This window comes from Megalopta genalis, chromosome 15, assembly GCF_051020955.1.
Source record: "Megalopta genalis isolate 19385.01 chromosome 15, iyMegGena1_principal, whole genome shotgun sequence".
NCBI classification, from domain to species: Eukaryota; Metazoa; Arthropoda; class Insecta; order Hymenoptera; family Halictidae; genus Megalopta; species Megalopta genalis.
In genome coordinates this window covers 4,828,875-4,845,612 of record NC_135027.1, presented here as the reverse complement: position 1 = coordinate 4,845,612, position 16,738 = coordinate 4,828,875, and the positions used below count along the sequence as shown (strand labels likewise).

Genomic DNA, 16,738 nt, shown 5'->3' with positions numbered 1-16,738 from the left:
TTCCTGGATATATCTGATTTCCCTACCGCAAATACAATGAAAATATTTCGTTTCTTCACCTTCTGTCCCCTATTTTCCCCTCTACCTGTCTACACGTATGTGTATCACGCATACAAATGAGCCGTAGTTCCGCGTGGACGCAATTAAAAAAAAGATGATATTTGTAACGTAAGTGATATCTCGCCACTTCGCATTACGCAATTCATTATTTTTTGCGGATCATCATAATTATCAACCAATTTAGTAAAAACCTTAGTAAACCAGTCGCATACGTCGGTACCATAATTCATTCTTCAATTATTTTCTTCGACTAATTACCTTCTGCGATAATCGCGTTCAATTTGTTTTTTAAATTTAAGTGGCAGTCTCAAGAAATGAAGCATTCCATTGTATAGTGAATCGATAAATAGAATAATTGCTGAAACACGGAGCAATGAAAAAATATTAAAAGATCACAAGAATACTGCTATTTTATTTGTAATCCACTGGACCTATTTAGAACAAAAACAGTCGTTTATTTCACTCTAGCTTGTTACAATTAAGATGAACAGGTTTTCTTTTGCATGAAAATTTCGCGGTCTGCTGATAAGCGAGCATAGCATCGATGGTAAGTACAGTTGAAAATATCAAAAGTTCGTGAAAAAAAAGCACGCAATATCATCTTCAAAGTCTTGATTAACCCTCCTAACCGCGGACGATCTTTTGGTTTTACAGAATGAAATCGCGAGCTGGTTTTGTTCGTAATGCAAATACGTCCTAAGAACTGTATTTGAAAGAAGATAAAAATATCTTTTTATAAATTCGACATTTTTGAAATACAGATTTCTTTCTAAATTTTACAAAATATGTAGCACGCAAATTCCACGTTGTCCGCGGTCGGAGGGTTTGAAAATAGGAACATTTTCGCATCGATTCGTCAAACATCGGAACCGAATACTAATTAAAATTTGAATTTAATTCATGCTCATTCGTAAATATCACCGTAGCTTTTGAACTTTAGATTACTAACACGCGCAATTTATGCGCGTTCCTACGATCCTCGGTAGAGAACGCTCGATGTCTAGTATCGTTATTGCCGCACTGTTCAAATTAGCGCATTACAGCTGGCCAATCAGCCGTGCTGAACGATGCAATATGCCTTGCCTGTTCACCTCGACGCATACGATATTCCGTGATGGCAATGCAATGATAAGCCGCGGCTGCGCACTATCGGTATACGTTTCTGCTCATGCACGGGTCGCGGAAAACTTGCTTGAAGTTAGCCGTGGTTTTCCTTATTACAGCGTCGGTTTCAATGCAAGTATTCGTCGATGACATTTTCTTAGAAACAAAACAGAGATCGATGTACAACATTTCAATAGTTAATATCGAAACAATCAATGAAACCATAACTTCAGCTTCAAATTGTCAGCTCGAAGAGAACCGATTTTCGTTAGAAGGAGAAAGTGAATGTGTTTGAACGAAATAAATAGGTTTTATAGAACCTTGACAATACGTTGATTTTAATCTGATTCGAGATCTTCTCATTAAATTCATATTAAATTCGTGTCAATAATTGTTAGTACGTGTTAGAAATTATTACTAAGCAGATAAGAAGATAACATCAATTTTCTCCATTTTGTAGCATCCATTCTTCCATCTGAATGATTTCAAGCATTGCGTTGAATTATCTCGAATTTTCAGTTACTTTTCTCCAGGAAAGCGAATATCTACATACTTGCATAAAATGCGGCTCGTTCTACATTTTACTTTGTCATCAATAGCCTGCCGATCTTCATGCAAAATCAAGATTTGCTTTATCAGTTGCGGTGAACGAGAGCCAAATAGGAGTTTTCTTCTTTTCTCAATGATTTTAATAAATTGAGAAAATAATATGTAAACAATGTTAAATTTTTAAAACGTTTCCGGTGTTTTAACTTTCATCTACTAATTTTTACAATAAATGGATAAAATCCGCAGTCTAGTCGTCAGCTGCAATAACAGGTTAGAGCTGCATTTTGCCACCAGTTTTCGCAGCTTGCGAAGATAAGAATCGAGCTAAGGGGGAACAGAAAGCTTCCGCAAAACAGTGAGATATTCAACATATCGCCACAGTTGGGAAGCCAAAAATAATTACTTATTATTTATATAGATCTAAATGAATTGCTCACGATAATAAAATGTATTTCTCATTTATAAATACAATTTCAATTGTTACTTATCAATTATCATTATTTGCAATTAATTATAAGCAGATCTTCAATCGTTCTAAGCGACATCATTGATTTCGCGAAGAAACACGCAAATTCTTCAATCATTATAAATTCTCTGATAAAACCAAAAATTACTCGTCATTCGCTTATTCACCTCTAAATTCGAATAAGATAATATACAACAAACGAAAGAGAAGCAAAAACGATTTACTGTTTCCAGATGCGGAACAATAAATAAATCATTTCCGGAACGATTTGAACGATTGTTTAATTAAACGAAAAGTGTAATTATTATCTACAAATGAATGAATAAAATTTTAATGGAAATATCGCGTCGTACAAGGTGGGGAAGGTATCCAGTTTCAATTGAGAGCATGCGTTCTCCCGCCTATGTTCTACTAGCCGATGCAACTTCAGACGGTGCAACGGATCTTCCATTGCATACTGGTACGCAAGCGTCGTAAGTACGTAACTGACTTGGCTAATCGTTAGACACATCGGCGATTGATGCCTAGCGCGTGTGAATCGGACTCGAATACGTGGTAAAAAATGTGTCAACGTTGTTGGGGACAGTGGCACCCCGAACAAGTGAATTCGACGCGTGCTGCACACGGTCAGCAGGGACAGCCTCGAGGGAGCGAAGATCACACGATCTGAGCACTGGTCGCTGGAGCAACGTGCCTGCCAGCATAATACTTAACAGTGCAGTCGCGTGACAACAAACGCGGACCAAGTTACATGGCGAGTTACTCGCGGGGACGTTCCTCTCGACAATCCGAGTGAGTGGCTATGGTTCAATCGGCCAGTCCCAATCTGGAACTTAAACGATCTTAAACGGTCGCGTTTCTTTGATCCGTCCCGTCGATTAGCTGCTCATTCGAATTTCGTAACAATCAGTTTCCAGAGGATCTCGGTGACCGCCAACTGGCCAGCAAATAGTTTTCATTTACGATCACTGGCACGGATGTCTGATCGTAATGACCGCGATCTACTGCGGACGATTCATTGACCGCGTATTTATCGCCGCATTTCTTTACGTATCTCGTATCCTTGCGTGTCGCACGGTTACGGCACCAGGAATCATTGTCACTTCTATTCTTACGAAACTGTATTGGTATCGATTATCGAAGTTCAGGAAATCGACAACGTTACAGATTCGGTAGAATTTCAACTGGATCGTGGGGAACTGATTTTGCAACGCGATGCAGACGGTCGTATAAGATTTTGAACATCGATGCATATTGAGAAATAAGATCGAATTGAAATTGATTTTTGTTTCGAGGATTTCTCATTTCTTCCCGCTTTTGCTCTATCTTTGCGAAATGTACGAATTGTATTTGTTATCTTCGGAATTACGATTTTGACTCGCCTTTGCAAATTTCAGTTTGAATTCGCCTCTCATTGTGGCTGAATAACGTAACATCTACTGTTCTGATTATCCAGTGCATTTTGTTGGAACATGTGTCTTTATTCCCTTTTGATATCATATACAGTATATAGATTTATTGCATTTTCATTGCTTTTAGATTGTTATAATACTCGTCGACAAATTTTCCATGTCTTTATGTCTATAGTTTAAATAACTGAAAATGTTGTGGAGAGATATATTCCATGTGAATACTTTTCGCACTGATCGTGCAAAACCCCATAAACGTGGCTAATATTGATTACCGCACGTGTTACACAACACAGTCGGTTCTCCTACTAGTTCAAATGCTATCGATTTGATCGGAACACACGTGTTACTGTATACAGAGTCTACACTCCGAATTCGTCATTTTTCGAATCGAATTCACCTATTCGCATGTGAAATTCACACTTTGGCAAATCAAGTTTCTCTGTCATATCTTTACACGAATCTCTTGCGCACATTTCTTTTCTAGTAAAAATCAAATTCAACAGAAATGTATAGTTCAGAAATTCGAAACTGAAGTGCCTGCAACAATGAACACGAAACACTGATAAGTTCATATAGATATTCATACAACAATTATGACAATCTGGAGATAATAGTCACAACAGAGGCATTAATTACGTCACTTATGGAATTAGAATATTTTTTTCGATTTGATTTTTTGCCAAATGTAGGGTGTAGGTTTCGCTTTTGGCGCAGGGTGTTTCGTCAACACGAAGAAAATGACAGAAAATATATGCATTAATTCTTGACACAATCGCACGAGCCGGTCAACTTTTAACCACGCCTTTCTCGTTGGAAACGTCAATGCAATCCGATTAATCAATGATTATTATTACTTTTTGTTCTCTTCTATGGCATTAGGTATGAAACAAAAAATATATGATTTGCGGAGAATTTGATCCGAAAAATGGTGAATTTGATTTGCAAAAAATGGTGAATTTGATTTGCAAAAAACAGTAAATTTGAATTACCAGCCTTACATTGCTACATTCGTTCAGAGAGATCTTCGTTAATCTCCCTTATTACGATAAACGATCGTCGATTGTGTGATCACTGTATTCTAAAAGAATCATTTAGAAAATCATTTTTGGTAGCAATCTATAGTGTCCAGGTTTCGAATAAACGAATGATTAAGTGCATCAGAATGAACAAAAAATGCTGTGCTCTAGTTGCGTATAAAAGTAAATAAATGGAATTTATGTCGAATTATATAAATTTATTGATTTCGTCGATAAGAAGGATTAAACGCGCGGTTGATCGAATGAAAGTTTTGAAGTGCTGATAAATTCTCAAAAGTACTGTTCCGCGCAACTTTCCCTCTCGAAAGGGCAAACTAGTCACGTATAACGAAATGACTGCTCGTTAAAATTCGATCGATTTTGTTCCGTTTTACGTTTTCATTTATTAACTGAAAGACTTCCTGTACAGTGACACAATGGATGATGACATTGACGACAAAGACGATACGAAGCGGTAAGTTCTCCATTAGAACATATATTTTTCTGACTGTGTTCGATCAGGTATATTCTAAAGTGCTGTTAATCAGAGTATCGTTCTTTTTTATCAGAAAATCGAGGAATTTAAGTGAGAAGAAGCGGCGTGATCAGTTTAACATGTTGGTAAACGAACTGGGGAGCATGGTCGGTTCAAATGCACGAAAGATGGACAAATCTACTGTATTAAAATCTACGATATTATTTTTAAAAAATCATAACGGTATGTACAGGTGAATTAACGTAAAGGATTGCCATTCTTCAATACTATATTTATCTCGACTATATAAATATTACAGAAATAGCTGTTAGATCTAGAGTTCATGAGATTCAGGAGGATTGGAAGCCATCGTTTCTATCGAATGAAGAATTTACGCACCTGATATTAGAGGTATTATCGACGTAATCAATCTAAAATAAAAATTATCTCGCATACTTTGTGAACATTAATTACATACTTGTTAATTATTCGAAACACATGGAAGATTGTCTGTGGTTTACATTCTTACATTAAAAGACAGTCACAATTAAAGAAACACTTATTGCAACACTTTGACAACTAGACAAATTCAAACATAACAAAAATAAATGTGTAATCGCGTAGAGCGTAGAAATCCATTTAAGAGAAATCCATTGACAAGTTTGCCAAAGAGGATAGAATGTTACTCGTTCAGTAACTTAGAATTTGATATTATCTCTATTTTCCATTACCATAATTAAACAACCCCTGACGAAAAGTATTCGAACACCTCTTAAAAAATAATCTTTTTAAAGCTAAGCTAAATGACTTGAATTTTTTGGAAATGTTAAAGGGTCTAATTCACCGTACAATAATTAAAATACTTTTTTAAAATTTTGCCGTTAGCTGTAATAACAAAAAAATGATAAAGAATGTCTCGTTTTTTAACTTTATCTGAACCTGGAACGAAAATTTAAAAGAACGTGTTTTATAAATCTCTGTAACTCATATGCATACTGAAAATTTCATTGAAATCGCTACAGACACTGAAAAATGTAAAAATTGTCTGTTTTTGGTTGATCCCGTTCAAAATTGCGATTTTCACGGTGGTTAATTGTTTGTAACTAATAACAACGTCGATCAATTTCGATGATATTTTCGGTATACATTACTGAGATCTACAAAATATATTCTGTAAATTTTCATTATAGGCTGAGATAAAAAAGTTTAGAAACGAGAGTTTTTTTATTTCTTTTTGCCATCATAAATTTATTTGCCATAAATTAATAACAAAATTTTAAAAAAGGTGTTTCAGTTATTGCACAATAAACTAGTCCTTTTAATGTTTGAAAAAAATTCAGGCCTTTTAGTCCAGTTTTAAAAAAGTTATTGCTGGAGTATTATCGTTAGAATACCTTCTGTCAGGGATGACAGTACGAGAGAAAAACAGTTCAATCCGTAGGATATGCATGGAGCTGACAACTAGAGTAGTATACATTCCTAAGTAAGAGCTAGTTGACATTTTGATTGAACTGGTCGAGTCTGATGCTTATGGTCTACAGAATACATACATGAGCGACCAAAAATTACAGTGCAGTCCGTCTAGATTTCATGATCGATAAAACCAGAAACAATTTTTTCAATGTAGGCTCTGGACGGTTTTATAATGGTATTTTCTTCAAGCGGGCGCATTTATTATGTGTCCGAAAGTGTTACATCACTACTTGGCTACCTTCCAAAGGAGCTGGAAAATACGACTATTTATGACATAACTTTCCAAGAGGATCAATCACCTCTATACAACGTTTTATTGAATCCTGTCAACACAAGGGACCGGCGAAACGTTAAGAAAGGTAGTTACTCGCACGAAATCGAATCGAAGATCAATGTTCGTCAATAATATGCTTTATTCTCATTCATAGAGGACCAAATATCTTTCTCGTGTCATATTAAAAGGGGTGGCCGAAATGTCCAAGAGAATTCTGTATACGAGCTTGTGCAGTTTATCGGATATTTTCGTAAGTCTATACTCTGTTCCATTTTGAATACATATACAATGCAATTAAGAACCATTAATTTCGTTGAAATAAATGAGTGAGAAAGTATAGGGCGAAATTTTTTTGTAGGGAGCATTGTTCCATAGAAAACATAATTTTATTATGATGCATGAATGGTGTGGCTACTTGAAATGGACTGTACAAAAGGAGGCAAATTTCCTAGTATCATCGTAATCAAAGCAAGGAGCCTTTACATTATGGCTTTCTTCAAATATTGTAAACTGTATTTACGTACTCGCGGTAGTAACCATTCAACAGGCAACAATGAATTATTTCTTAAACGAAGTTCCTTATGAAAAAATTTCTTCATTTGTTCGTAGAAACAGCAGCCTCTATTATTAATCATGAATTGCTCTGTATTTTATAGCTATGGAATTACAGTAATTTCTCCCTAATTCGCGCCGAGATTGCGCACAAAAATGAACAATTTGGGAAGAAGAAGATACGATTTTCTTTTTTCAAGCCTCACGGCTCGTTTTTATAGTTACAGATTGTCAACAACTATGAAAACGAGACGCGAGGCTCAAATGATCGTATTTCCTCTTCCCAAATTGTCCATTTTTGTGCGCGATCTGAACGCGAATTAGAGAGAAATTACTGTATTCGTGAAGATCTGTTTATTCTTTCATTGATTTCAGGGTCTGACGTCGATTCAGAAGTCGATAATTTTCTACCGAGCACAAAATTCGGGACCACAGGGGGAATGGACACGAAGTAATAGCTCTTCTGCACGATCGTAAACATTTCCTAGCAACTTTTATAGAACTGTTCTATAGAATGTACTCTTCCTTAGGTTGGTTTTCGTCGGTACGGGACGACTGCAAACGCCTCAGTTGATCCGCGAGTTATCAGTGATGGACAACACCAAATCGGAATTCACTTCTAGACACAGCCTTGAATGGAAATTTCTGTTCCTTGATCATCGAGCGCCTCCCATTATCGGGTACCTTCCGTTCGAAGTTCTTGGTACTTCCGGTTACGATTATTATCACGTGGATGATTTAGACAAAGTCGTCATGTGCCATGAATCGCGTAAGTAGTCAATCGAAAGACAATTACACCGGGTGATTCGAGGATTCTTAGTCATTTGGATGCTACATACAGTGATGCAAAAAGGAGAAGGGACTTCGTGCTACTATAGATTTCTGACGAAAGGCCAACAATGGATATGGTTGCAAACGAGATTTTACATTACCTACAATCAGTGGAACTCGAAGCCTGAGTTCATCGTCTGCACTCATTATGTAGTTAGTTACATCGACGTGATCAAAGAATTGCGGAAGGAGTCAGAAGCTTTTGGAAAAGATCAAAGCGAGGACGTGCTGATGGCAGTTAAACAACAACAGGTACGACTGAGTTATCTTTATTTCATTGATACAACTGTATAACACCGATTTAACGTTTCGATAACCAATAGATAATTAAAGTTATCATACACATTAACACTCTGACTGTCGCGCCAACAATCTAAAACATTTGATAAAATTCAAGTATTTTATTTAATCAAATAAAAATTGAAAAGTTAGATTCTTAAGTTTTACGAATCCTAATTAACTCAGGAAGATATAATAGATTAGCGTAAAAGTTCACTTTCGAATCTGAGCAGATAATTCTGTCATAAATATATGGTCATTTTTTTATATTTATCGAATAAGACATATTACATTTTTTTTAGTAAAAGGTAAACAAAATAAGACAATACAAAAATTTGCCTGAAAACAAGCAGAAGGCATAGCAAATGATCATCCCACAGTAACCGGCTAAGTAATTAGTACCAGTAATTAAACTCAACTTTGACCCTCAATTTTTTGAATAAATTAAAAAGTGTCCGTGGAAACTGTTACGTTGAGATAAAAACGTCTCGTTCTTTGTGAACATTGTTTAAGCATGCTCAAACTTTACAATGTTGTAAAAGAATATATCATAGAGTTCGAGGGAGTCTGCAGAATCGGTTATCGTAGAAATCGTTCGTATAGCTATAACTAAATAAAGGTCATCAAAATGAATGAGATGGCACCCTCCCAAATAATTACCAAATTTTTGTTTCCTTACAACTTGGTTTTTACCATTTATTCACAAATGAATATTATCCGTTTTCAAGATTTTTAAATATTTCAAGTGGCCTATTAACAATTCTAAACTTGATTAAAATTTATTTTGGTCATCGTAAAGCTAATATACAATTAAACATAAATTTTGTTGAACGTTACAGGTAACAACATCTTGCTCAGTACCATCGACGCAATGGCCATCAAAATCGTCAAAGTCGTCGAAATCGATAGCCTCCAACACTAGACCGAGACATCACGTCGATGGTTCCGAAAGTTCGTCAATGTCAGCCTCCATGCAAAGTTCGCCACACTCCCAAATAACACACGTGTCACGATCGAAATGCACCTCTGCTAACAGTTCGAAAACTCAAATACCTCAGATCGATAGTAGATCGCAGCAGCAACAGCAGTCGCAGCAATCCCAGTTAGAGGTTGATCAGAGTTGCATCAACTTTATGGAACAGACACAATATGCAACGGTTAATCTGCAACCTGTGGTTACCACTGGTTTTGCTGCACCTGCCGGACCAATTCTGTCGACCGTTCCTACTCACGAGGTAAGCAAACAAAGCGATCGATTTTTTCTTTCCATTCGCGTCCGTCCATCCGAATTTTGTCGATCAGAATACAAGTTTGCGCTCCAAATTAATTTTTTGTAGATCATTTCAACTTCTTGCACTAAATATTAATCCTTTCGTAGATCACATTCATATTTTCGCACACAAAATCGATTCTTTGACAGGACATATTCAGCTTTTAGCAAATCAAATTAACCCTTTTGCGAACTTTATTCATCTCTTTGCAAAGAAAATTAATCCTTTTGCAGATCGAAATTGGCAGTCTTTTACTTGATTTTTAAATTTAATGCACATTGTATGTGCACAATGTAAAATAATATAAATTGCATTGCAAATAATTAATTTTCATTCATCTTCAAGAATTGTTTGTGAAATGTCATTGTATTTTTAAATTTATTTTATTACAAATATTTACAAACAACTGCATTTTATTTACAAAATGATTATCTGAATTTGCAAAAAAGGTGAGTCTGATCTACAAAAGGATTAAAATTTTAAGTGCGAAACCTGTATAATAGGGGAAATGTTAAAGTCTTTTCTGCTGCGTGGATTAAAATTGACTTTGTATCGTTGTATCATTCGAGGAACATGCAAGCTTAATGGCATTAAGACATTTACAGCAGCTGACGTGATGTTACGTTATACGAGAAACTATAGTTACATGTTACTTACGTAATATTATGTCTTTTTTATATCCTCAAGCTAGACATAAGTGACTCACTACCGTCTTCTTATCTTGTAATTGCAATTCGACATAATGAGTGTTTATGATGCTAACTTACTGGTTTTAATTAGAAAGTAAAATTAATTCATTCCGACAAATACTACGCACTTTTAATACTAAACCTACTGTGACTGTCAAAATGACTGGCTCAACATTTTTTATTTTCAAATTATTGGGATTGTAAAGATCCTTTTATAGGAAATCATTAAATAGTTATATTAGTCAAGTGTAGATCATAATAATAAAAATTACGAGAAGTTATAAATAATTACTCAATTAATTCATTCTAGTTTAAACTGAATTAAATAATTGCGATAGTAGATCTCTGATAATAGAAATTAAACTTCTTTGTTACCATTGATTCCTTTAACTAACTTCCTTAATTAATTTAAGTCCTTAACGAATTCGTTAGACATGCCCGACCAAAATCTGAAAACCTGGAAATACTTTCAGATGTTACATCAGCAAGGTATCGTAATGACACCGCAACAGAATCAAATTCAAGACGAACTGCAACGTAAACACGAGGAGCTGCAACAGCTGATAGTGCACCAGCAAGAAGAGCTTAGGAGAGTTTCCGAACAACTATTTATCGCTCGATATGGAATTCTGTCGCCGTTGCTGAATGCAAGTATCTCTCATTTTTACTTATTACGTAACAACTTTTTTAATTTTAGCTTTTACTCATACGAAATAGCTCAAGTAACCGGCTAAAAAGATTGAACGTTTTTTTACATAAATCAAGAACACTATATTTTCAAGTTTATGTGAACACTAAAGTTTCAATATGAAATTCGAAGTGCTTACTAGCAGAATTACAATAGATTAGATTTTCAATTTGTTCTCATAGGAAGATAATTTCGTAGTATTGATCTCATGTTAATATTCAATGCATTATTGATCGTGTTGACATTTTTAATGAAGAATGTATAATTTTAAAATAACTTGTTGCATTATATTGATCTAAATAATTTGATGGATTATGGACGAGATTATTTTAGTCTTTAAACAGTTTTTTTTTTAAGAAATTCTTAACTCCGAGTCTTTGATTTTTTAAGAGCTATTAGGAAACTATCAGTAGATTAAAAAAGGACAATCATATGTCATGGAAATACAGTGAGGAACAAAGCGGAGTCAACCTTTATACCTTTTAAAACGGTATAACTTTTTTAAAAATGAATTAGACGATTTCAATTTCTTTTAGATGATAGAAGGTCAATAATTAAGATACCTTTTCTTAATTTTGCTATTACTTGAAATGACAAAAAAAGTGAAGGAAATAAAAAAAGTCTCGTTTTCTTCAATTGCTTTATTGAGTTAAAAATGTTAATTTTTTATTTATTTTTGTTACTCCAAGTAATAGAAAAATTTAAAAAAAAATGGTATTCTAGTTGTTGTCTAGTAGACTAGTCCTTCTATCATCTAACAAAAATTCAAGTGCGGTGCGTGCAATTTTAGTGCGGTTTTAAACAAATGATATCGTTCTGAAAGGTGTTGACTCAGTTTTGCTTCTCACTTCCCCGTAATTTCTCCCTAATTCACGCTCAGAATGAGCACAAATATGGACAATTTGGGAAAAGGAGATACGATTATTCGAGCCTTGCGTCACGTTTTTATAGTTGTTGACAATCGATAACTATAGAAACGAGCCGCAAGACTCGAATAATTGTATCTCCTCTTTCCAAATCGTCCATTTTTGTGCGCAATCTGAGCTCGAATTAGGGAGAAATTACTTTGTATTGGCAAAGAGTATTGTATTTCGAATTGTCACATTATAGCCTATCTTTATACTACTCCTTACTTCAGGCGGGCATGTCGTACAACGCGACGAACGCGTGTCAACAGATGAACCGCTGTAACTCGAATAACACCACTGTGCAGCTTCCCACATCGAACAGTGTACAGAGTGTGAACGTTCTTCCGCTACCCATCACTGTTCCAGTGCCTCTGGTACCCACTGAATTATTCTCCCACTCTTTGCCAGTCAGTCCAGTGCAAACAGTGTCGACCACGGTTCCGGGGAACGTGGCTACGATGATCCAAACGTCGCAGCAATTGCAGCATCAACAACAGCCGCAACGGCCACCGCAGCCGCAACCGCAACCTCAACCGCAAACCCAATCGCAAGGACCAACGCAGCAGAATGGTAATCCCTCTGATCTCGTGCCTTTCCACATCTGTCCTCATCAAGCGAACATACTGTACAATGACATGGAACCACCATCGAATCAACAGCAAGGCCCATCCCAGAATTGAACTTTCGATACGCCGAACGCTTTTTATCCCGCAACTTTAATTCCGCAGGGGAGCCAATCGCAAGGAATTGGGAACCCCACGATCGAAGTTACGCGGTTACGTAGTTCTGTTCGAAAATGGCTAGATCGATTTCGGTTGTGCAGAAAGGGTACTACTGGCATAACGGAAATTGGACGGGCTTTGTCGATGTTTGATTTCATTAGCGGAATTATTCATTGTTGCGCGTAACAGAAACTTCATCTGCATCATCGTTAGCACAGCCAGCAATTTCGTCACCGACGGAAGAAACAAACGCGACGACTTCGTGTAACGTATGATGCGCATCGAAATAGAATGCGATGGACAAATATCATTCCAACGCTGGAGCTTGCCAATTAATTTTAAGTTCTAAAAATGAAATTGTTTCACTCTTATTCAGCAAGTGATACAAACGCATAGTGATCAGCTTCGAATTTAACACATAGTGCGACTATTTTGTACCTCGGATAGGTATCTGGGATCATCGGAGAGCATGGAAAACGTTTAAACTCAAATTCGTATTTCCGCCAATTAAATCAGCGTGAGATTTTTGTAAGTCTTGCATCGCTGGGATAGATGTCCCGTACATCGACTGATCAATATTTTATAGAGTTATTCCGTTCTTATATGCAACGAGTAATTGCAACGGGTGATTGCAACGAATAATTTCTCATTTACGATTATTATCGGACCGTAGATATTTACGCAAAATAGAAATCGTTTGCGTCGATTGTACAGAAAACACGTTAAACAGAGATATGTATTTTTTCTGTTGATTGTTTCGATAAATTGAAAATAGTGTAGCAAGATTCTGAAATACTTCCGATGCCTTCGTTGCGCCGCGTTTCACTTGATCTTTTTGCCATAAATGCATAAAATCCGCAGTCGTATTCATACAGATAATATGGTTTCTACAAAATCACCGAAATCGTACAAAAGTCCGTTCCTATGATAGATTTGGTTAAAAAAAGAAGCTATTCCACGGTTACACAGGGTCTCTTTGAGTGACAGTCGCGCATATATTTGTGGCTATAAGGAAAAACGCTGCGAGTCACAATTACAAAAAGTTTAATTAATTCGACTGCATTAATTTAACTGTGGCATGTAAGATTTACGTAATTATCGGAGAAAACATCTCGAAAACAAATCTTGTAGACTCAAAAAATTTATGCAATGCAACGCATGCGACTTCGCGGCGTTCTTCCTTGCAGCCACAGATATGCGATGAATGAAAGCCATTCGTGAAAGCGCGCCAAAGAGGAAAGAAAAGATATATCATTGAAAGTGTATTGCGGAAGATTTTCGAACAATACTATTTATCGTTAATTGTTGTGATTAGTAACATAACGAAGCTGAGAAACAGTTTCTTACCTACAATAACACTGAGGATGAAAGAAGTGTAATGATTATTGTAATAATATATGAATGTTACGCGCCGACTGACCACAATTTAGAACAGCCCACGGTTGATCGTTTGCTGGAGAGAACCTTTAGATTTGGACGAAGGCGTTTCAGACAGCGGGGTCAAGTAATAACAATAAAAATCTTGAACCAAATACTGGGACAAATAATAATTTCAACAGTTTTTATCTAGGAAAGGCCGCTGCAGCGCCATTTAAGCGTTTTATAAGCAAACGGAATACTATGTAAAATTTAAGATGGGACCCATCTGATGAGTCTTGTGCGTGAGCAGCATTGAATTTAAGCAACTATTTCCGTCTAATACCTGTTGGTAATCATGCCTTCGGTATCCTCGTGTGAAAATCTGCCATCTTGTAACACGATCTTGTGACTAAAAGCTTCCAAAAAGGATACCGATTGTGATTGTCTAGCATGCGTATCTATGTACAGTAGAACTCTGTTGATCTAAAAGTGTACTGGGAACAAAAGAATTTCGCTAACCGTACGGTACCGATAATAGAGACTCGTTAATAGACTGCGGGACTTTATGCATTTATTACAAAAATGAGCGAGAAAAACACAAAATAGAGAAAATATCAAATGACTTTAAGAATCCTATTATAATAGGATAATATATATATATATTATAGATATATATAATAGAGTAATATATTATTCATTACTTATTCAAATTATTATGTAAAAGAACAATTGTCCATGCGATTCCTGTTTCTTGCAGTGCGTGCTCAAAAATTTTAGTTTGCATAAAACAGTATATAAAGATTCGCAGTATATTTATTAGTATTCTCGTCTGCTGGTACTTACTAGTTTTGACAATAGCATCTGACATATGAAATATGCGAATAGAGCACATCTGTACATCTTGTCGAAGATGTTGCATGTTTTACCAGCGTCACATATGCGCGACGATTCAGATTTTGTGTGAAGTTCAAAGAAAGCTTGTGCCTGTTGTTATTCTAAATTATGACACATACCAACGAACTTGGGAGAGTTTATAACTTTTCTATGAACATATTTTTTTAACATTGCGTAATCAGATATGTTGTTATTAATAGAATGTTATGATTGTCGAGGTGTCGTTGAAACGAACGCGCTAGTGGTTGGAACAGCGGTTATTATTATATTAAGCCGTAACGCGGATAACAAGAACTCGTTCATATGTTTTTATACTTGAAACTTGAGCTTCCACTTATTCGTATAAGTTCAGGTCGGATAAATGAAGTTCTACTGTGCACAGCACGTATGCAAACTGTATAGACTGGACTAACTGCTTCACCGGACTTTGACGAAGATAGTTTAATTTATTTAAAGTACAAAATGCATGAAGGATCACTTGTAAAGTGATCGGAAACTTTCTATTTCCAGATAGGTAGTTTTATAATGTTCGAGAGCTAAAGGAAAACGGTAACTCGCATTTTGTTTAGCAAGAAGATGCATTTTTAGATATATGTATGTCTATATATACAGTGTTTTCGCGCTTAAATAAAGACAATCTATTATCTCGTAAAATATTGCAGATACGAAATAACTTTTTAATCAAAATTATGTGATACGAGTACGCTTACGTCTTGACAAGATAAATTTCTTTCTTTACGCTACTAATTTAAGGGATAAAACGGTCAAGCTCCGTTTCTTAAATAGGATAATACGCGTATATTGTGGATTATATCATTTGATAGTGCCTTCCAATGCGAATCCACCGACCAATAAAATATACTCGATTCTGAATAATTTTCGAAGTATTAGGCATATTAATTCATGGGAAAAAACGGAAACTAGATCGACTGATGAATGTAACTATTTAAAAATTGCGATGTTATTGTATTTTCTACATATCGTTAACTAATACTTTACGAGATAATTGGGTCCACCGCTTAAATACGGACATACTGTATGTGTGTATGTACATGTGTATGTATATGGGTATGGATATGTGTACGTGTATATGTATACATATATATATATGAGTACGTGAATGTGTATATATATATGCATGTGTCTGTGATGTGTATGCACATGTATAATTATGTGTATACTATGTATATTATGAAGAAGAAAGTAATATATTTTGTTGTAAATGTATAGTAATAGGCCTTTTCACAGATATCTCTAATATAGGGAAACAATGTGTATTATGAGTGTCAAAATCAATATATTTTATAATTGTTATTGAATGGATTGTGTACTGATACTTTGTATGCATTCCAAGGGAGCAACGCGAGAGAAACGTCCGACTACTTTTGCATTATGACAATAACTTCCATCGGTTGATTGTACATCATAGTAAAATGGGATAAATTATACACAATGTGAAAATAAAGGAAGTTCCTTAACGATTCAAAAGTGATTTAATTATTTGATATTTAATGCTTCACGAATACTTTCCTGACCTTTTGCATTCATTTCTTCTACAGGCAGCAAAATAATTCCCGTTCTTACAGATCAGAGAACACATCTACAAGAATCGTAATTTTACATGTTTGGTAAAATTAAGATTCCCGTTCAATACACTGAACGATTCAACATTTTTCTATTTAAAAGTTTAGGCTTAATCATTTTGTTAGTCTTTTC

At 35.5% G+C, this 16,738-nt stretch overlaps 1 protein-coding gene across 1 annotated transcript; it reads left to right on the top strand.

Annotated features, from left to right (window-relative positions):
* Window positions 1–2,613: 2,613 nt before the first annotated feature.
* On the top strand, window positions 2,614–16,510 carry Clk (circadian locomoter output cycles kaput protein Clock). Its single transcript, XM_033471782.2, has 12 exons — window positions 2,614–2,971; window positions 5,038–5,082; window positions 5,177–5,325; window positions 5,402–5,493; window positions 6,710–6,914; window positions 6,984–7,079; window positions 7,757–7,832; window positions 7,912–8,150; window positions 8,223–8,464; window positions 9,331–9,726; window positions 10,925–11,098; window positions 12,278–16,510. Exons 1-12 carry the CDS (start codon window positions 2,931–2,933, stop codon window positions 12,725–12,727), a joined length of 2,205 nt encoding a protein of 734 aa, XP_033327673.2. The 5' UTR covers window positions 2,614–2,930; the 3' UTR covers window positions 12,728–16,510.
* The last annotated feature ends 228 nt before the right edge of the window (window positions 16,511–16,738 follow it).

What these genes read in the sequence shown, in the direction of transcription:
- Clk (XM_033471782.2), top strand. Translation starts at nt 2,931, where the DNA reads ATGGCGAGTTACTCGCGGGGACGTTCCTCTCGACAATCCGA. An exon ending in GCAGTTTATCGGATATTTTC is followed by an intron (nt 7,080 to 7,756) that starts GTAAGTCTATAC and finishes CATTGATTTCAG; the next exon opens with GGTCTGACGTCGATTCAGAA. An exon ending in CGACCGTTCCTACTCACGAG is followed by an intron (nt 9,727 to 10,924) that starts GTAAGCAAACAA and finishes AAATACTTTCAG; the next exon opens with ATGTTACATCAGCAAGGTAT.